The sequence below is a fragment of the Xyrauchen texanus genome, chromosome 41 (assembly GCF_025860055.1).
Source record: "Xyrauchen texanus isolate HMW12.3.18 chromosome 41, RBS_HiC_50CHRs, whole genome shotgun sequence".
Lineage (NCBI taxonomy): Eukaryota > Metazoa > Chordata > Actinopteri > Cypriniformes > Catostomidae > Xyrauchen > Xyrauchen texanus.
In genome coordinates this window covers 24452937-24476114 of record NC_068316.1, presented here as the reverse complement: position 1 = coordinate 24476114, position 23178 = coordinate 24452937, and the positions used below count along the sequence as shown (strand labels likewise).

The following is a 23178-nucleotide window of genomic DNA, read 5'->3' as shown; positions in this document are numbered from 1 at the left end:
GTTGATAGAATTATAGATATAGATATTTAGATATTATAAAAGTCACATATTATAGAAAGTTATAAAGTAAGATATTGCACCATACTGCAATTCTTCTGGTGCTCTTACTCCTGGTTACATAATATGTTTTGGCAAAATATTTTAACATGTTATCTACAGTATGATAAACTAAAATGAATTCCCATCAGTCTGAACGGTTCAAGTGCCATACCCATGTAAGACACTGTTGTACCAGTCTGTGATATGGACCAGTCCACAAGGATTAATATATATTTGCCCAGATTTCCACTGGTATCTCACTAGCGATATAATATTACATCACCACTCAATTCCTTCTCCCAACGTTGTTGTTGTGGTATGTGTAAGGAAAAGAAAACAGAGAAAAATAATTCCTTTTGCTGAACTGGTAGGACAAGTTGCAAGAGCAAGGTCACAGGTTCAATTCCAGAGGAAAGCTCATAATGGTCAAATGTACAGCTTGAATGCATAAATATAACTAGTTCAAATACTGTATATTAAAGGAATAGTTCACCCAAAAATTATAATTCTCTCACCATTTAATTCACCCTCATGTTGTCTCAAACTCACATGACTTTTTCTTTCATTTTAAATGATGTATGATTTGTTTTTGTCCACACAATGTAAATCGAAGGGGTCCAAAATGTTCAAGCTCCAAAAAGGACATTAAGGCAGCATGGAGGTAATCCTTACTATTTAAGTGGTTTAATCCATGTCTTCTGAAGCGATACGATTGCTTTGGGTGAGAAATATATAAAAATGTAAGTTCTTATTCACTATAAATCTTGACATCTGAAGTCTTGGCCCATCCATTATTATTGAGGCTCATCCAAAAGTAATGTCCTGGCTATGCCCTTGGTCTCAAGCTGCTTTTTAAAGTTTAATTCGAAATAGCATCTCAAACAGCGCTCCAGCTCGAGACACTGAAGTCTGTTCACACACATTCTTGTACTTGATGCATGAACAGAACACTGTAAACAAACAAGACACAGTGTTCCCAGATTTACAGTTTGAACACCCAGTTACCCAGCTACTTTTAAAGTCACAAAAATTTGATAATAAACACTAGAAAATTAAAACGCAACGTCTTATTGATGTATAATGATACTGGCAGCATAAAAGCATCACCGTCTTGAAGCCAAGGACAGCAGCACAAGCATTATTCCAAGATTCCTTTTAAAAAGCATTAGAGTGTGACTTGTTATCCCTTCATAATGAAGTTAAAACAGACTAAATTAATCCAAAAGGACTATAACAGGACGAACGTCTGTTTGCTTGATTAAATTCTGTTGGCTTGGCAAGACAACACTGTCTAAGATTCACTGTTGAAGCGTTTACGAAAGTGAAAAGATTTTTGTCTTATTGTCCTTCAAAAGAATGCAGAAGAATGCAATTTTCGAAAGAAAAACGTGATTAGAACTTGCCTGTGCAAAACTTGTCGCAACAATGTGGTGTTGTGGATGGTTGAGGATGAGCAATGCACCAAAGTCAAATGTGTTACAATTTAAAGAAGCATTGCTTTCTTCTCTAATGAAAATAGAATGATACCAGAATATATCCTTTTCAAAACACTGTTCTGTGCACTAAAAAACAACCCTAGCGGCTACAAAGCAAAGTCCCGATTTTGTGAATATCGATCTCTTCAAAGGTAAATCTAGTCTACCTAAAAAATAAACAGCCTCAGGCTCGAGTGGTGAAGGATTAACATAACTTCCCATAATTTAAAGTTGGTTGCATAAAAGCAATTCAATCTGAAAGTTTTTAGTGTTATTTCTTCAAATGGCCACTTTCCAGTTGTTCACATTGACACCTAACAGGCCGGCAAGCATATCAAAAACAGACTTGATGATCTCAAGCGCTATCGAAGGTAGGGTTTTTAACTTTTTGAGTGTCTTTGAAACAGTCAAATCCAATAAACACTGGGCTGCGCACTATGATATGTTAAATATACCCAGACTGAAATAATATGAGCACCGCTGGGCTAAATCAATTGTTTATTTGCAATGAACCTCACTTCACTGCGAAAACAAAAAATTTACACTGTGCACTGTGTCACTGCAATGAATGAGTACTCTGTGCAGTTCCGTCAAACATGTCATCTTAATGGGCATAGTCACACAAAAACACCTTTGGTAAAGCTTCAGGTGGGACAAACAACATGTAACCTGTTAAATATCTCTAGCGAAACATACTAATTGATAGTACTCTTGATTAGATGAGGAATGTTTATTCATGTTTTTTTGGAAATTGTAGAGTATTCCTACGTGTGGTTTACCAAATGGGTTCAAATGTTCCATTCGTCAAACTAAAAGAGTCCAAAAGATTAAACAGAGTTTGTTTTCCATTCCAGAGTTTGTTTTGCAATGATTTTCTAAGATTTCTAAGATGCTCTGATTGGTTTTATTGTTGTGGTTGCTAGGTTCAAGTCAAAAGAGCACATCTCCAGGCTCACCCAGAATATTAGAGATTATTCTTTGGCTTAAAATATGTAATAAAAAAAATGCATGAATTCTGATTTCTGAAAGTATTAAAGAACTGTTTGAATGCACTGCTTCTCAATTGTTAAGGAATATTTGGTTAAAAAATAAAAATATTTTGTCAGATTTTTTTGCACCCTGTTTCAGATTATGGTATATGCTAATTGCACACTGATGCACATAGTGTCAGATACTATTTGCAACCATATTTAAATACTAACATTCAGTATGAACATCACTGTGTGTTTATTGTGTTAATTGTGTTTATTGTGTTTATTGAGTCCCAGAGACACCCTACATTACACCTAACCTTAAACTTACCTTAGAAAAAATAACCTTGGGTTTACTACAGTAACCAAAGTTTCACCATGGTATTTTCTATAGATTTACAGAAACCACAAAATTAGCCATGGTTACTATATTACCACAATATTACTGTACTAACACCATGGTTAATTGCATTAAAATTATGGTTTCTGCCAAAAACACACTACAATATATATAATATAGTGATGCAATCTACACACAAGCAATGTTGAGCAGCGGAAACTTGTGCGATCGACAGACCCCGCCTCCTGGTCTCTTCTCTGCACTCCTCAACATTCACCATGACCAAAACACTGCGATGAAATCAACATTAATATGAATTTTTATATATTATTTTAAGTAGTGGAAACAGGAAAACGGATGGGAAAAAGAGTGTGACAAAACAGGACACATTCACACACCATCTTTACACCCCATGCCTCTGCAGCGACGTATATAGTTTAGTTTGATGTATATTTATGTGGATCCACCACACTATTGGGATGTAAATAGCTGCACTGTGTGGTACATGCTATTTACACTGGGATGCAAATAGACATTTCGAAAAAATGAATGGGTGAAAACTTGGCCCATCCATTATTATTGAGGCTCATCCAAAAGTAATGTCCTAGCTATGCCCTTGGTGTCAAGATGCTTTTTAAAGTTGTTTTTAATTAGAAATAGCATCTCAAACAGCGCTCCAGCTCGAGACACTGAATAAATAAAAAAATTAAATATTTAAGGTAAAAATATGAATTTAGTTTCTCTGCTCAATTGACAGCCCAATTACTCAATGCTAAAATGATGACAATCAAATCTTGTGGATCTTGTGAAATAAACACTCAATGGCAATCTACATAATGACAGTTACTATTAAGCCATTCATTATTAAATTACTATCAAGTGCAGCACAGGGAACATTAATTAAAACTTCCATTCACAGAAATTTTAATATTTTTACATGTGAATAAAAGGCAATGAAAAGACTGTAAAAATAATGTATGTCATTTGATGTCATTTGTGGTATATTGGTGAGCAGAAGGGATATCAAAATTGAAAAGACAAGAACCATCCCTGGAAAACTAGCCAAAAAAAACGTGCATTTCAGGAAGGCCAAAGTCAAAGTGATTAACTAAGGAATTATGAAGGTTCCAGATGTAAAAGCCTGTGGTGCTAAATCTATAATGAGAATATGACTAGTTGGAAAAGAATTTACGATTTACAATAAACTTTTTACTGATTCTCTAATTAAAATCATATTCATCCTTATAAAAGACTAAAAACACTCACTTTCTATATTATTGTATAGATTTGTATAATATTTAGTGATAGATTTATCGGCCAGGGCTGCAATTCCAAAAAGAATCGCAAACCAAAATAGATTGTAGAAATCATTGGCAGCAATGGTCTCTAGGATCAACTTGAGCTTGCGATGATTTTGGGAAATGCAGCCCAGGCTGATTAATCTGCAATTTTTTGACCATTATGAGATTCCTGGATCAATTGAATGTTATGGTTCCCCTGTTGTCAGTTCTCTAATCTACTGGCAGCCTTTTTAATGGACATGTTATGTTTTCAAATTAAAGTATTATAAATATGAAATTATTACATTTTTATATTAATATTAATTGCATATATTACAATTATTATCACTAATTGATTATAATTGCAATATATGCTGTATTTATTATTATTAAATATTGCAGTTATTGTTATTATTATTATTAATTATTGTGCCTATTAATATTATTAAATATTGCATACAATAACTCCATATGATGTAAGCAATTACATGTTTATCTCATTTGACAACATTACACTATATTATGCACATTAATGTAAATACTTGCACTTTACATCCACAATGTCAGCATTATGTCTCCAGCTTTCAGCCCACCTATTCTTTAGTTTTTAGCATTGGCCATAGCAAAACGTTATCAGTCAAACAGCACTGTGCTGTCTTTTGGCCAGCTGCCAATGTTATCAGCAGCCAATGTCCTTGCGTTTCATGCATGTTGCTCTTTTTTTCCTGTAGGAACAATTTATTGTTGTTTTTCTTGGATTTTGTTTTAAGAATAATGACAATAAAACTACTTGACTTGATATCCACACCTCTAAACAGGTATAACGTGGTTTTATTTATCTGTGTGTCACGAACCATAAAGTTGCGAGCATGTGGGAGAGCATTTAAAAAAAACACAATTACCACTCTTAAAACTGCCAGCAAACTTGTTCTGTTCCATCTAACCATTTGTGCTTGTTTACATCAATACAGAACTCTTTCCTGGCCCATGCAGTTCAGCTGAGCATCTGTTGGGATGAAATTTGTGAGTAAATGTGAGAGAATATAGATTAGAAAGAGAGAAAAAAATAGAGGGAAACAGGAAGACTAGGGGGTTGGTTACTTAAGCACCGTCATCGCCACCGAAAAAAAAAAAAACAACACCAGCAAATGTATTCCAGATGTGAAACTCCTGTACAGAGACACACACACACAAAACTTCCACCCACCTTTAGTGTTGGAATGCAAATTCATTGTTAATGGCAGTAAGAAAGAGAAAGATTAGGGAATGTGTGGATTTTGCATGAAGAGTTTCAATACAAATAATGAACTAAAGATTAATGTTGCATGTGCAAAATCTCTCCCTGGTTTATGCGAGGTCAATTTTAGTGGCTGCTGTGATTTATTATACAGATTCAAGCAAAACAGTGTTATATTCAAAACATAATGACACTCCTTCTTGATAGACCCCAGTAAAACATCTACACTGACAACATATAAATTATAGCATATGGTGATTGCATGACAGCAGAACAAATGAAGACTGTTGAAAACATAGACTACTGGTTAGTGCACATGCTTCAACATGTTAAGCAGTGGCACTCATGAGAGGTAAGCAAGTCTGACTTGAGTCAGTCTGTTTAAAAAAACAGAGGGAACATGTCATTACAATTCATGGAGAAACAATTTATCCCAAATGAAAAGTCTGCCATCATTTATTCACCCTTAAAGGAGATATTTCACAAGACATTTTCCAAGATGCTCTTTTCCATACATTGAAAATACTGTAAAGACCAGGGGAAGTCAAGCTACTAAACAAAAATGTATATGCATTCATGTACAGGTTTGATTCAGGCTTGACATCAATGACACCAATAGCCATCGGTTCTCCTTTATTTAGCAACCAATAGGTCGAAGTTTGAATATGCGGAACTGCTTTGTTGCATAAGATGAGATATTTTTGTATGAAAAAGAGCAACAGGCGGTGACTGAGTAAAAGCCAGTATGCAGCTGCTCTTGTGATCCAACATGGCTGACCTCATGAGAGGACCCGCTCCATGTAGAATAAAACAGCTTTTATAAGGTTACTGATATGACTGGAGTCCTCTTCTCATCTCATAATTTCCTACATATATATTGAAATTCGTATTCATTTCTTTAGAAGTTAAACTTTTTTTAAATGAGGAAAAATTACTGAGTGCACCTTTAAAAGGAATATGAGTCAAGATAACCCAGGAATAAGGGTTTATGAGGAATATTAAGCCAGCTAGAGAAATGTAATAAGGTCACCTGACATAATTTTATCCTCAAGCTCAAAAACAGTCTCTAAATCTGCAAGTGGCATTTGGCAGGTCCTATGTGGTCTGTGTGTTCCCATACATCAGACCTCACTTCAAACAGGATGTTTACCAGGGTAAATACTGACTCTGATTGCAAAGTAAGTTGAGAGAAGCCATCGAAAATAAACAGTTTTCATGCCAAGCGGAAGGAGAAAGTAGAACAGAAAAATGCTGCCAGTGTTGCTTGGAGAGGTGAAGATGCCAGTGTGAGGCAAGAATAAGTGGGCAAATTAACTGGAACAACACAAATGTCTCTATGTAACTTTGTTGGTAGGTTATGAGCTGTGTATTGGGCACATATTCGAGCCAGTACTGGCATGATTTTCAGGCCAAATACCTGACCTTTCCATTAAGCACCCAAAAGAGCAACAGCACACTCTAATTCAATACAGAAATGAGAAGTTTGGAAAACGGGGCATGTTTTTGTCATTGTTTTGGTTATTGATATTTGTGTGTGGCTTTTAATTTTGATTTGCATAGTGTTTACCACTTATGGCCTATAAGCACAAATAGCAGTTGGAGTGGAGACGGAGATGTTTTCATAGGAACTAGAGGATCTTATATTCCAGAAGATCAAATTCAAAGCAAGCACTAAGTGGGAACCAATACTCTTAAAATATTTTCATTCCTTCTGGATCAATTAACTGGTCACACACATTATTTGAGTCAACAAGTAAGAAAACAATTCTTAGATCATTCTTGCTTTGAAAACCTCAAATAGGAATGACTTAGGCTATGTCAACTCTAATACGTTTTCGTATGAAAACGCATCTTTTTCTCAACATTTTAGCCTTCCGTCTGCACTTAGATGGTGTTTCTGAAAACAAAACATGAAGATATCTTAAAACGATGATGATGTATTTGTTGTATTTATAACCTTTACATTGAATTAATTCACAGGTGACGGGAAGTTTACCTGGAACTACTGTCTAGTGAAGGAACATGAGGACAATTGGATTTCAGACCTTACATGGAACAGCAATTGTTTGCTTACGTAGTACAGGGATTTTAAGAGTTTTTACAAGTTCAGTGTGAATGAGCAACTTTTGGAAAATGCTTTAAAACATGCATGGACGGAAAGTTTGGGTTAAGGTTATCTATCATACGTATGGATGGACTTAAGTCTATAACCTTTTTGGGGTCACTGCTGATTCACTCATAGAATCCCATTGATTTGTTAAAGAACCGATCATTCCATCAGTGCCTTCAGTGATTCAGTGAAGATCCTTTATTATACATGAGCAGATCAAGACTAACATCTGACTCCTTTCATTAAGGAAGATATCCAGTGACAGTCTTCAGAGAAATTATACTTGCACAAATGATCTCTGGCTGATATTTCTCCAGACAGTAATTGGTTTGCATTACTAACCTCCCCAAAGCTACAGTGGATGATTTATAGCCAAAACAGCCATTATGCACACCTGGAAGTGTCCCCTGCAGCGAGGGAGGAAGACTGGCTGTGTGTTCAGGTGGAGAGCTGCTCGAGGAAAGTTACATGTTGTATGAATGACTGAGCCAATATTTGAGTGATTGGGGTGCAAAATGAGATATAACTCCCAGTGATTTTTAAGACTTACAGTCAGGTCCATAAATATTGGGACATCTACACAATTCTAATCTTTTTGGCTCTATACACCACCACAATGGATTTGAAATGAAACTAATGTGCAAGATGTGCTTTAACTGCAGACTTTCAGCTTTAATTTGAGGGTATTTACATCCAAATCAGGTGAACGGTGTAGGAATTACAACAGTTTATATATGTGCCTCCCACTTTTTAAGGGACCAAACCACATGTGATTAGTTCACAATTGAACTAATCACATACTGTGTTGATTAATTAATTAAATTAACCACAATTAAACGTATATATATCAATATTTTCAGAGAAAGGCCCCCAAGTAAACATAATTCAATTAGGGCTAAAATATATATATATATATATATATATATATATATATATATATATATATATATATATATATATATATATATATATATAAGCCTATTATAGACCTACAGTTCACAGCTTCTTCAATTTTTAGGCAAACACAGAAGGCTAATTCGCCCTGGGTTCCCTATAGGGAATTTCCTATGGGTTTTTATAAAGGCAGTTTTGAACTTGATCTGGTCAGTATGTCTCTGGGTTTTATAGTCTGTAAAAGGATGTATTCAATCTCACCTGGTTGTCCACATCAAAGTCACTGTTGTGCTGTGACACGTCCTTCACTGGCGGCTTCTCCAGACTGCGGCACAGGAGCCATGTGACCAGACCCACCACAAACATGCCGATATCTGGTATGAATATTCGGATGCCATTGCCGGCATCGGCACCTCGGACACTGCAGCAAAATAAATACACATATAATTTTAAATAGGCCTACATACAGGGTTGGGAGCGTTACTTTTGAAATGTATTCCACTTTAGATTACAGAATACATGCCGTAAAATGTAATTTGTAACGTATTCCATTAGATTACTCAAGATCAGTAACATATTCTAAATACTTTGGATTAGTTCTTCAGCACTGGTAGATTTTTGTCACTTGTTTTGACTATAAAAACTCTTCCAGTACAGTAAGACACATGTTAAAAATACATTCTCTGAAAAACCTTAATATCTTATGCAGTGTTGTTTCTAAAACAAGATCAATCAAACTGATCTTGTTTTAAGGATTTTTAGATATTTTTACAGGAAACCAATACAAAAATTATTATCAAGAATACAATTTTATCTAATATCAGAGGTGTTACTAGAAAAAAGAAATTATGATCTAATGTGAATTTTCTTGATAAAAAAAATAGGATCTTGTCTGGTAACATGTGCATGTAAAATGCCTAGAAATAGCATTTTAGCTTAATGTAGAGCTGACAATTTACACAAGGTTTATTTCTATTTTTTTTACTTCAAACTCACTTCTCTGTCTGCTCGTATGAATGTAACACATCATAAGAAAGTGTTTCACCGCTGTTAAAATGCACTTTGGACCAGTTTTCCATCTGAAAGGACTAAATATTAAATGAAACAAATGACAATAAAATGCAAAGTAATCTCTTCAGTAATCAAAATACTTTTTGAATGTAACTGTATTCTAAATACCAATTAGAGCTGGAAAGGGAAGAGAAATCGGCCCAGGATTTTACATAGCAACAGGCCCAAAAGCTGTTATGGCTAGCCAGCCCGCTTGATTCTCCCGATGTCCAGTCTGCCCCTATTCGGCCCCAAAGTGCGTCGGCCCACCGGGAAAATGCCCTGTATGCCAGATTACCAGTCCAGCCCTGATACGAATGATTTAATTTGTAACTGTAGTGGAATACTTTACTTATATTTTGTATTTTAAATACATAATCCCGTTACATGTATTCTGTTACTCCCCAACCCTGCCTACATATGCTGATCAATCTATTGAAAATCTTACAAAACAATTATCGAATAATTCTTATTTTATATCTAATCTAGAACTCACACCATTGGCAAAGCCAGAAGTTGACATATTGGACTGCTCAAACAAACTGCGCCACAGAGCTACAGTGTTTACACTGTTTGGGAAGTTGAATGCCTTCCTTTTAGTTGTCTCTGCATATTAAACTGAGATTGAAGAGAAACTAGTCTAGCATAAGAATTTAACCTTTAAGACAAATATAAAATTATAAGCAGATAAAGAGATTTAGAACTGAATAACTCCCTCTTAACACAAAAAAACTCTCTGATGAAATGACATTTTACAAGTGCTGTAAATGCAACATTCAGCTGCACTGCTTCTTAAAAACACACACACACACACACACACACACACACACACACACACACACACACACACACACACACACACACACACACACACACACACACAAACTCGCTGTTCTGTAATAAAGCCTGCAATTCCCAGTTTCCTCACTTAATGTGCAAAGGCGTCTGGATCTAATTTCCTTGCTTCAGCTAGCCGCGGCCCATTGCAGTCGCCTGAGTTGAGAGCCCAGTCGAGAGTGATTTTTAATGAAGCCAACACATTCAATCCTCGCAACAATATCACTTCAGAGAGCGGCCCGTTTCCCAGCTGAAAACTGAAACGTTTGGAAACCCGGCTCTTTTTAAAAACTGGAGCGTGTGTTAGCGTACTGTTGATATGGTTCATCTGTGTCTGATCAGTCTATCAAAAGATGATAGCTGTAACACCAGGCCGAGTTCATCTCAGAACAAAGACAGCAGGGTAGGCCACAAACAGAGCAATCATAAAAACCTAAAACAAGCCTTGCGCTAGCTATGCTAATTATTAAAATAAGCATGAAAGCAGAAGCCTTACAAACGGCATGCACAGGGTTTGGATTGCTACTAGACAGTCACAGGATTTACTGCCTGTTCCAGTTGTGCAAATGTGATTAAAATGAGAGAGTTTAGAGGCTGAACTTTAAGACGGAACAGAGCCATTGAGCAATAGACAGAGTAAGGGCGCCCACACACTAAAGAACACTTTGACACTGTATTTGAAGGAAAGGAACAAGGCGGTCTACAGTTTTATACTTGAAGAAAGCTATCCATTAGCAGTCTCATTCATCTCAATGGCAGTTGCCCAGTTGCCGCAAAAATCAGGAATTGGAAAAGCATCTATTATAATTTAATAATGTACTTGTAATTTATATGTTGCTGGCAAAAACAATGCATTTTTTGTCAGAATGCATGTCTACTTTTGGATGCCTGTCAATGTAATTTCAAGTCGAGTCATTTTTATTTATATGCGCTTCTCACAACACCATTTCAAAGCAGAAAATTATGCTTTAACCCTTTAAGCTCAGAAGGTGTTTTAAAAGATTTCCTGTTTCCGTGGCATACCCAATTAAACTAATTAATTAAAGGCTTATAAAAAAAAAAAATAAAATAAAAAAAAAAAAACATGGAGGGTCAAGTGTTTAGTATTATTGAAAAGAACATTTTAACATTTTGGAATGATATAGATTATGTTATTTGTCAGTGTATATGATATTATGACAATATATATTATATATGACATTATATATCACTGTGTGTAAATAAGGTGGCTTTTGTTTTGTTCCCAATCATGTCAAATGTATCTGAGAAATCTTTTTGTGTTGATAAGACAAAGCAATGAAAAGTTATAGGATTACAAATATAATTTATTGTAGTGTCCAAAAACATCTCCATCTGTCCAAAAGCCTCTCCAAACAAATAAAACAAATAAGAACTAATTACACACGCAAACACAACAATGACTATTGTAATATTGTGCTTCGTATAGATTATCTAATGATTTATGCATCTGCTTACCTTGTGTGTGATATTTTATGTTCCGTTTATGTTCTGTGAATTTATAAGCAAAAACGAGGCATATAAGCAACCCCAACATAATTGTCAAAGACATATACTTCGCTATTACTCGCTATTTTTAAATATGATGGTTGTATTATACTCTTTCCAACAACATTTGACACATGGCTATTTGATGAGTTCACAGCAAAGAACACTTCTGATTTGTCAGCAGATTTCAAAGCACTTGCTCAGTTTTTGGTCATAATGCCTGCATGCATTGGAAAGTCTCCAAGAATTTCCATAGAACCACCATAGAACTTCTCAGCATTCAAACGATACCTATTTTGTGTTGTTCAAGACTGTAGCTATTATATTATTCTTTTTTTCTCACAGGCCTGCCGAAAGGCCCATCCGAGCTTAAATAGGTTAACAGTAAAGAAACTGTCAATGGAGAAAGACCCTTTTGCCCTCAGAATCAGGCCCCTAACATTATGATATAAAAATACAATGATTTTAAATTACTTAAAAAAATTGCCAATTAAATGAATAAATCCTTTATAAAATATATTAATATTATATAATATTTTTAATTTTGAAAATTAAAAACGGCCCACACAATGTGCCCAGTATAATGTGCCCAGTTTAATGTGCCCAGTTTTATGTGCCCAGCTGTGTTGTCAATTAGAGACAAAGAAAGAGAAAAGAGCTGTTAACACCAAACATGACCTTGCTTTTAAAAAAGGTAGATGCAACACCACAAATAGAGCAGAATGCAGGTATTTCAGGACGCATTTTTAACAACAAAAGTTTTTATTAATTTAAATCAGTTTCTAAAAAAACTCACAACATGCATCACAACAGTCAAAGATGTCTGTTTAGCGCATTTGGTGGTCAATGTAATTTTTCCATGTGATCATGTTGAGTATACAGCAAATTGGATTTCCGAAAGTACAGTGGAAACCTTTTTTCAGAATTTTTAATTGCTCTCTCCACGTTGTGTCGGAGAAGCGACACTAGGGGACCCATTCCAATCTTGCCATGCGCTGAAACTTGTACGTGGACCGCCGATACAGAGGTGGGCAGGGATTTCATCCAGTGCCACGCATCGTCTGTACCTGGCTGCACGTACCCTTCCCCAATGCCCCATAAGAACATCGGAGTCCTTCTAGTTACCCTGGGAGGGGAACAAGGTGATGTTTGCCAACATGGGAACGGGCCAGCCTGGTGGGCCTCTTTTCTCTCTATGTTTCTCGCATAGAGCAATCACGGCCGGGGCCCTTACACGCATATAGGGAAGGGGGTCTTACCCAGACCCTGCAGAGACCACACCTGCCCTTTTTCTTGGGGAGGAAAAGTGGTAGACACGTCACACAGCCGTCTTAGGGCTCGTGTGGAAAGTATGGCGCAGTGGTAGATCCAGCCTCGAAAGGGGGGAGTTGCTACAGCACGGCGACTGGGGCAGCTGTAACTGCCTAAGGGAGACACGGGGGTCCGCTTGTAAGGGACAGAACCGTGGAATTACACACAGGGGGAGTCCGAACAGGAGGCCTTCTTATTTTACCTGTGGAGCCCCTATACCAGTACGGGGTGGCCACCAGGGTACCCGCAGTGGCTTGGGTCGGCGAGTTCCTCTGCTGAACCGCGGACCCGGAGGGCTGGGGAGGAATCGACCAGGGTCCCGACTCGGAGTGGGGCGCCCTGGGAAGAAGGCGCACTACTTTACCTTGACGTCAGGAAAAGGGCGCTGGACGCAAGCGATCCACCCGGCCGGTCGGTCTACGTGTTACAGAGTTCTACGGGCTCGGACCTGAGAAAACATGAGACGCAACCGACTCAACGCGAAGGTTGTAAAACCTCGCGAAGGTGTTGGGTGTTGCCCAACCCGCAGCTCTACAGATGTCTGCTAGGGAGGTGCCCTTGGCCAGTGCCCACGAGGATGCAACACCCCTTATTGAGTGAGCTCGGACCCGCAAGGGTAGGGGCACGGCCTGGGTGTGATAAGCCAGTGTGATGGCGTCGACAACCCAGTGGGCGAGCCTCTGTTTGGAGACGGCATTCCCTTTCTGCCGTCCCCCAAAGCAGACAAAGAGCTGCTCAGAGCGTCTGGTGCTCTGTGTGCGGTCCAGGTAAATGCGCAGGGCGCGCACTGGACACAGCAACGAAAGGGCTGGGTCTGCCTCCTCCCGGGGCAGCGCTTGCAGGTTCACTACCTGATCTCGGAATGGTGTGGTAGGAACCTTGGGCACATAGCCCGGTCGCGGTCTTAGGATCACAGACGTATCTGCCGGACCGAACTCCAGGCAAGTGTCGCTGACAGAGAACGCTTGCAGGTCCCCGACCCTTTTAATGGAGGCGAGCGCGATCAGCAGGGCCGTCTTAAGAGAGAGGGCCCTGAGTCCAACTGATTCGAGCGGCTCGAAGGGAGGTCTCTGGAGTCCTGCCAAGACTACCGAGAGATCCCAGGAGGGAACTAGGCCTGGCCGGGAGGGATTCAACCTCCGGGCGCCTCTCAGGAACCTCAGGATCAGGTCGTGCTTACCCAAAGACTTGCCGTCTACAGGATCGTGGTGGGCGGCGATAGCGGCAACATACACCTTGAGGGTGGACGGGGACAGCCTCCTGTCCAGCCTCTCCTGTAGGAACAGAAGCACTGACCTAATTGTGCATCTCTTCGGGTCTTCGGCTCGGGAAGAACACCAATCTGCGAACAAGCGCCACTTTAGGGCGTAAAGGTGCCTGGTAGAGGGGGCTCTGGCTTGGTTGATGGTATTCACAACAGTCGCCGGTAAGCCGGCTAGCTCTTCCGCGTCCCGTCCAGGGACCAGACGTGGAGGTTCCAGAGGTCTGGGCGCGGGTGCCAGAGCGTGCCCCGTCCCTGAGAGAGGAGGTCCTTTCTCAGGGGAATTCGCCAGGGAGGAGCTGTCGCGAGGAGCCTGAGTTCCGAGAACCAAGTCCGAGTGGGCCAGTAGGGGGCCACCAACGTGACTTGCTCCTTGTCCTCCCTGACCTTGCACAGCACAGGTACAAGAAGGCTCACTGGGGGAAATGTGTACTTGCGCAGCCCCGAGGGCCAGCTGTGTGCCAGCGCGTCTGTCCCGAGGGGAGCCTCTGTTAGGGCGTACCAGAGCGGGCAGTGGGAGGTTTCCTGGGCGGCGAACAGGTCTACCTGGGCCTTTCCAAACCGTTCCCAAATCAGCTGGACCGACTGGGGGTGAAGCCTCCACTCCCCACCGGGCAGGTGTTGTCGTGATAGCGCATCCGCTACGTTCGCCGGCGAGTTGTGACATGTGGCGGGAGTGTACGCCGCCTTGGCGATTTATGTACGCCACCACCGTGGTGCTGTCCGATCTCACGAGGACATGTTTGTCCCGAACTAACGGGAGGAACTTCCTGAGAGCAAGAAGGACGGTCAGCAACTCCACGCAATTGATGTGCCAACGCAGCAGGGCCCCTTTCCAACAGCCCGCTGCTGCATGCCCGCTGCACACGGCACCCCACCCGGACCGGGAGGCGTCGGTTGTGACCAGGACGCGTCGGGACACCTGCTGCAGGGGCACTCCTGCCCGTAAAAAGCAGAGGTCTGTCCAGGGTCGGAGTGCTTTGAGGCAGGCGGGGGTGATCCTTACCCGATGCGTGCCGCGGTGCCATGCTTGTCTCGGGACTCGAGTCTGGAGCCAGTGCTGGTGTGGTCTCATATGCATCAACCCCAGCGGTGCGACTGCCGCGGAGGACGCCATATGCCCCAGGAGCATCTGGAAACGTTTTAGAGGGACCACTGTGCCTGGCTTGAAGGAAGCGAGGCAGTCCAGCACTGACTGAGCACGCTCGCTCGTGAGACGTGCTGTCATTGAGACTGAGATCTGAAAGCACATTGCCGTGACCCAGAGCTCTTTTATTGAGAATGTGGGTACCACAGCCCCCGTCAGGGGGTGTGGCAAATGAAAAAACAAAGGATTCTCCTCCCGGCCCTACACCGGGGGACGGAGCGGTCTTACCACCTCCGGAGCTAACGTCTTCGGCTCTGGGTCGGCTGTCTCAGGAACGCTTGGGAGCCTTCCGGGTCCTGGAGGGGGGTTCGCAAGACAGGGGGCGTGCGCCGCCTGCGGAGTGCTCGACGCTGGGGCTGAGAGCTGGGCCCGGGTTGAGGCGGAGCAGGAGCTGGTTTCCTCGCAGGGGGACGCCCTCAGCGGGCAGACGGGGCAGGGCCCGTAGCGGCAGGTCTGCAGCGGGGCATGATGTGCGAAATGGCCTCCGTCTGCTTCTTCACCGCGGAGAACTGTTGGGCGAAGTCCTCGACGGTGTCACCAAAAAGGCCAATCTGGGAGACAGGTGCGTCCAGGAAGCGGTTTTTGTCAGCCTCATGCATCTCGACCAGGTTGAGCCAAAGATGACGTTCCTGGACCACTAGGGTGGCCATCGTCTGTCCGAGTGCCTGCGCTGTGGCCTTCGTCGCTCTCAGGGTGAGGTCGGTCGCTGAGCGCAGTTCCTGCAGCACATCAGGATCAGGTCCACCCCCGTGCATGTTTCTGAGAGCTTTGGCCTGGTGGACTTGCAGGAGGGCCATCGCATGCAGGGCGGAGGCAGCGCGTCCAGCCGTAGTGTAGGCCTTTGCGTTAAGCGTTAAGCGAGGATGTTGTCCTACAGGGCTTGGATGGGAGTACGGGGCGACCCTGCCAGGAGGTAGGGCTACCGGGGCATAGATGGTGCGCAACTGCCCTATCAACCTGGGGAATCGCGTCGTACCCGTGGTGCTCTCCGCCGTCGAGGGTGGAGAGAGTGGAGCGGATGGCACCTAGACGAGCGGAGAGCGGGGCTCTCCACGTAGACGTCAGCTCATCATGCACCTCCGGGAAGAAAGGGACCGGGGGGATGCGTGGCCGCGAACGGCGTGCTGCCCCCAGGAACCAATCATCCAACCGAGAAGGCTGTGGGGAGGATGGAGGGTTCCAGTCCAACCCCACGCTCAAGGCGGCCCGGGCAAGCATGTCGGACATCTGAGCGTCGGCCTCAGCCTGGGCCTGCTGGCCCGAAGGTGGCAGTCCAGGGGAGTCCTCGGCATCAGACACCGCACTCTCCGATGCAGCGGCGAGCTCATCTGCTTCGGACTCGGGAGGATAGACAGCCTGGCCATGAGGCGAGCCGCTATCGCCGCGAGCGTGGACGGAGACCAGCGAGCGTGTCGGGGAATGGGAGGTTCGCGGGGGGCTACCCGGCGAAACTGCACCCGCTGCCGCCCCCAAATCGCCCCCAGCGCCAACCGCACCGTCCTTAATCCCGTGGGAAGAAGGAGCAATGCGGGTGCAGCTGGGGTGGCTTGCTTTCTGTTGAAAGCGAGCCGCGATCGCTAACGTGGTCATGGTCATGTTCTCGCAGTGAGAACATGAACCATCCACAAACGCCGCCTCGGTGTGATCGCGGCCCAAACACACGAGACAGCGCCTGTGGCCGTCTGAAGCAGAGAGCACTCTACCGCATCCAGGAACGACACAGGGGCGGAAAGGCATCTTGAAAAATACGCGTCCTTAAAAGGACGTTCAACGCCGCTGTGTTTGCTCTTTTAGAGAAAATTACTCTTTTAGTAAAAATTATTTTAATACACAGTGTGTGTGTGTGTGTACGTGTCTGTGCTGTCGAAGCGCTCAGGGGCAACAATGCACGCCGTGCACTGAGGAGGAGAAAGCCGCTGTTGTGCGCCGTCAAGATCCAACAGCATGCAGATCGTCAGAGGAAAACAGGAATGTTTAAGTGGCGTGTAACTCGCAGCAAACTGCAGACAGACCATCGGCTCCGAAGAAATTTTCTGAATGAACTCCTGTATTTGCCCCGCTTAAATACCCGTATGTCCGGGGGCGGGGTATGCAAATACTGACTGCCAACTCCCATTGGCCCTTTTCAATAAGATCAGAGGTGAATATCGGCGCTCAAGAGAGACCCCTAGTGTCGCTTCTCCGACACAACGTGGAGAGAGCGACAGAAGGGAAACTGAGATTTTGCAAGCTTGTTTTGCCTCATTGTTGATAGCTAAATACCCTAAAGAAAATGTAGGTACATTTAAGGTGCAATACCTGTGTTCAAAGCAAAGCATCTTTGACTAGCTTCAATGCAATCACTTTGAAGTGTGCATTATTTGTTTCATTAAACCTAATAATATGGCAAGCGGTATGGTTAACATGCTAAAATAACTCAAATGTGTGCAAAAAGATTGGCTCACAACACAGATGTACTTTGTAATGACGTCTCACTGTATCTAAACAGTTTAAAGTGTTGGTTAAGAGTCTCCTTTCATCTCAGCACGCTCATGAAGCAAAACTGTGAGCAGACGCAAGTAGAAAAAGGAGGTTCACAGATGGCACTGATTTGGGTAAAAGCAATGAATTATGGCAACCACTGAACTTCTACTTATAATACTAGACACTGAATTGGCAATTAAGTGATTGAGTTAGATTCAAGAACATACTGAGATGTTGATATTCATGGATTAGTGGTAAGGCTAGAGAAACAGATAATATTTTTGCTTGGGTAAAGACAGAGTGTTGTTTTAATGATCGTCACTGAACACAGAAGAGGAATGAGAGTTGATGCTGGCTGGCGTTACACCAGGTGTCTCAGTGGGAGTCAGCAAGCAGGCCGACAGATTCGAGAGACTGCAACAGAGCCAAATGGCAGACATTACCTTCACCTTCCTAGGGTAAGCGGCAAGACTCCAATGCTTAAATACCAGTTAAATGAAGCAAAGATCAGCTGCTTTCAGTGCAGCCAAAACTAAACTGTCCAAACAAACTGAGGCAAAGGAGCTTTTAGAAAACAAACTAAATACAGCCCTCAGTGATTCCAGAAAATTCCAGATGAGACGAGACTTCTTTTTGATGCATTAGATATGGCAAACAGTGTCTGCAAATATTGATATAAAATTAAACTGCAATATGTCTGATTTCAGGGCTTAAGGTTGCATGATTTTAGAAACACAAAACTCTGCACTGACATATATATCTTTTTAAACTCATCTAAAAAAATTCAGAGGGAAATAAACTGTGGAAGTTTCCAGCTTGAGCAACCTGGTGAAAAAATATATACAGGCAAAATATATACATATATAAATATATACCTGTATATATACATACAATATATACAGGCAAAAAAAAAATTATAATTTAAAAAAAAACAAATATATATATATATATATATATATATATATATATATATATATATACATACAGTTGAAGTCAGAAGTTTACATACACTTAGGTTGAACTCATTAAAACTTATTTGTTTTAACCACTCCACAGATTAAATATTAGCAATCTATAGTTTGGCATGACGTTAAGGACATCTACTTTGTGCATGACACAAGTAATTTTTCCAACAATTGTTTAGAGATAGATTGTTTCATTTTTAATTGATTATATCACAATTCCAGTCGGTCAGAAATTTACATTAAGTTAATTGACAAGTCTGGTTCATCCTTGGGAGCAATTTCCAAATGCCTGAAGGTACCACATTCATCTGTCCAAACAATAGAACGCAAGTATAAACACCATGGGTCCACGCAGCCATCATACCGCTCAGGAAGGAGACACATTCTGTCTCCTAGAGATGAACGTAGTTTGGTGTGAAATGTACAAATCAATCCCAGAACAAAAGCAAATGACCTTGTGAAGATGCTGGAGGAAACCAGTAGACAAGTATCTATATCCACAGAAAAACAAGTCCTATATCATCATAACCTGAAAGGCTGCTCAGCAAGGAAGAAGCCACTGCTCCAAAACTGCCATAAAAAAGCAAGACTACAGTTTGCAAGTGCACATGGGAACAAAGTTCTTGGAGATTTCTTGGAGAAATGTCCTCTGGTCTCATAAAATAAAAAATCCACTGTTTGGCCATGATGACCATTGTTATGTTTGGGGAAAAAAGGGTGAGACTTGCCAGCCGAAGAACACCATCCCAACTGTGAAGCATGGGGGTGGCAGCATCATGATGTGGGGGTGCTTTGATGCAGGAGGGACTGGTGCACTTCACAAAATAGATAGCAACATGAGGAAAGAAAATTATGTGGAAATATTGAAGCAAAATCTCAAGACATGATTCAGGAAGTTAAAGCTCGGTCACAAATGGGTCTTCCAAATGGACAAGGACGCCAAGCATACCTCCAAAGTTGTGGCAAAATGGCTCAAGGACAACAAAGTCAAAGTATTGGAGTGGCCATCACAAAGCCCTGACCTCAATCCAATAGAAAATGTGTGGGAAGAACTGAAAAAGCGTGTACGAGCAAGTAGGCCTACAAACCTGACTCAGTTACACCAGTTCTGTCTGGAGGAACGGGACAAAATTCCAGCAACTTTTTGTGAGAAGCTTGTGGAAGGCTACCCAAAAACATTTGACCTCATTAAAACAATTTAAAGGCAATGCTAACTTCTGACATTTCACATTCTTGAAATAAAGTAGTGAGCCTAACTGACCTAAGACATGGAAAAATAATATATATATAATTTTACTTTTTTCACGTTGGCACATATTATGAGGTACACCAGCCTCATCTCTAAATGTACTACACATAATCTGCTTTGCAAGGGTCACCATTAAAATCCTAAGGTGGTGTGGAAAATACTAGAAACTGACAGTAAAAGGGAAACATTATGGCAGGGCTTCACATTGAGGAACCTTCGGTTTATGGTGCTGAATTCTTCAATAAATGCATTTCAAAGGTCCAGCAGGCCATCTGGCTGGTGAATAATGCAATCTTATCTCTCAGTAAGATCCGCAATAGGAGATGACTGTCATTAAACGCACAAAAGCCTTTTGGTAGTTTCAGATATGTAATCTCTTTACACAGACTCAACAAGGTAGATATGAAACATTATGTGAAAGATAAATGTGATAGTATAACATTGATGCATTATTTATTGCCAATAAATATCCATGATTTTCCAGAACTTGTCCAGTCATTTGTGATTACTAGGTAAGGATATGTAAAAAAAACAAACAAAAAAATAAATAAAATGGCTTTCGAGCAAGTTTTACTCTGCACAAGTTCTATAATAGAACAATGTCCAGCCAAATCCAGTGAGCTACTTTTAAAGCAGAGCATAACTAGAAAATTGTGTATTCATATATATGACTTTTTCACAAGTTTTCAAAGCCTGAAAAACACAATTTTAAAATGACTTTATATTTCCAAGCTTTCCATGACCGTGAGAACCCTGGCATTCCTTAGCATTCGTTAAAAGGCTTATAGTGTTTTGTGTTGCTTAAATAAAGGCCACACAGACAAATACAAAAACAAGATGTGGTTTAAAACATAGTCTGAATTTAAATAGATTAAAAAAAAATTACGTGCTTTATTACATGTTTGGCTGCAGTTTACCAGTGAAATTTCCAGTTGAGGGCACCAAAATCGAATGAAATGATGCTGTAATCAGAAGGAGTTTTTAAGGTGAATAATAAATGTATGTTTTAATGAGTAAAACGTACCTCCCTAAACTAAAGCTTTAATGTAAACCTAATTAATAGTGTCCATAAAGCAAATGAGAGGTGAACAAAACTGAAATCTTTACCCCAAACCAACACCTAAACCTAACATAATGTTTTAAAAGTAAATTCGACATTAAAAGCACATTTACTGAAGCAACCGTGTCATTTCGTGTCTCTTTACGGCACTTTAGCTTTACTTTCGTATCGAGTGTCCTTGGCTGGGCTCGAGCCTTGGACTCTGAATCCAAAGTCTAAAACTCAATCACGTGAGCTACTGAGCAAGCTGATCACATTGGAATAAACGTGTAAATGTAGGTGGGTAATACGTTAAAGCGTTAAAATGAATAGTTTTTCAAATGATGTGTATGAGTAAATGTGTTTTGATCTCAAAACACAGCAGGGGGTGACGTGAGTAATAGAGTGACAAATATGTGTTTATAAAGTCATAATCAGCTGTTGCAGTCGTGATTTGTGTGAAATCAACTTTTGGCTTTTATTTACCATTTTATAGTAGTGAATTTAAGATTAATGATGTTTATGCATTTCGAGAAAACCAATGTAATGGTTGAAGCCTACAGCCACTGATTTGTGTATTTCTTTAAGTTATTCCTTTAAAACACAATTAAAAAAAAATCACAACCTCAAACTATGATGATCATCATTTACTGTCCTTCAGTTTGTTTAACTTTTAAATTTTGTTTTTGGTTTCATTTAAATATAGTGTGGTTATTATAGATCTAAAATATTGTTCTTTATCAGTATTCATTATTGAATATGCAAATATGTCAGCTACAAATCTCACTGGTCTCATGAATATTGCGTGACTGTGGCGACATTTTAGCGAAATGGTATTACGTGGTTCTTAAAGGTACGTTCACATTTACCTTGGCATGCCGAAATTCGTGGGACAAAATACATTTTATCTGTTCGGCATCTCAATAGACTTCCATGGCGAAGAATTTGTCAAGTTTGGTGAACTTTGACAGGCATATTTGCCGCATTGACCAGGAAGTTGCTTGGTTTGGCAGTGACCTATGTGTGGGCGGTGTTTTGGGCTACACTGAATATTCACAATGGATGAGGATATCATTTTAGCTGTGATTTTGTTTTTAATTAGATGAGATTTTAAGGTTAATGCTCTATTGAGTTTTAAATCAACAAAACTGAATTCTGTTCCCTAAATGTTACACCTAAACCTAACCAATAGTGTCATAAAAAGCAAATGAGTGATAAAAACAAATTGCTGAAGCAACCACATCATTTTGTGGTGCTTCTACAACACTTTCGGCTCACATGTTGACTCACAGGGTCATCTGGACTCATGCTGATTAGTATAATTTTGGAGCTGACTGTTTAGCCCCTTTCAAAGCTGGCTGTGAGGATGAATCATTGAACCTTAATGTTTGCTAAGTGAGTCAACAAGAAACTTTAATCTACTGGCCTACTCACAGCAGCCAGCCACAAGTTGAGTGGATGCAATGAATCATGTGTACAGTACACTAACCTGTAGCCTGTCTTAGTCATGCTAATTTGTTTTTATAAATGTCTTGTTGTTGGCTAATAAGGTTCAAGCAAATGTAGTCCACATGACTGAAAAAGGAGCTTCATTCTAACTAGCCTTTTGCTAAATCACTCTTTAGCGTCTGCAGGTTTGGCGACCCTAATGAACATGGCTGAACTTCACAGACATTAATTATACCTTAATTACTTGTACAGAAAATAACAGTGAGCCCAAATGTACAGTGCATGCTTGGAAGTCAGCATGCTTGGAAGGCAGCATCCAAAGATGCGTTTGGCTCTCTTCTCTCCAAGAGCAACACAGTGTACAGTGGTGCGATTCAGGTCTCATATGGCATTGCTCATAAGGAACTGCCTGTTGCAATCTCCCTTGTGTTTTAATGGTCTGGTTTAATCACAGATTCAAGATAAACACTTATGATGTATGAGTCCAGTTTAAATAGAAAATACACAAAGGATTATTTTGACATGTCTACTGTGAGTTCGTACTGTACATTCTTC

The 23178-nt window shown here is 40.9% G+C and overlaps 1 protein-coding gene across 1 annotated transcript in view; it reads right to left on the bottom strand.

The window, feature by feature from the left end:
• LOC127634048 (piezo-type mechanosensitive ion channel component 2-like) overlaps nucleotides 1-23178 on the bottom strand; it is a 171881-nt gene that overhangs the window by 74376 nt on the left and 74327 nt on the right. Inside the window, exon 5 of the mRNA XM_052113448.1 lies at nucleotides 8608-8767. Within this exon, the coding sequence (XP_051969408.1) occupies nucleotides 8608-8767 (160 nt within the window). The remainder of the gene's footprint in view (nucleotides 1-8607; nucleotides 8768-23178) is intronic.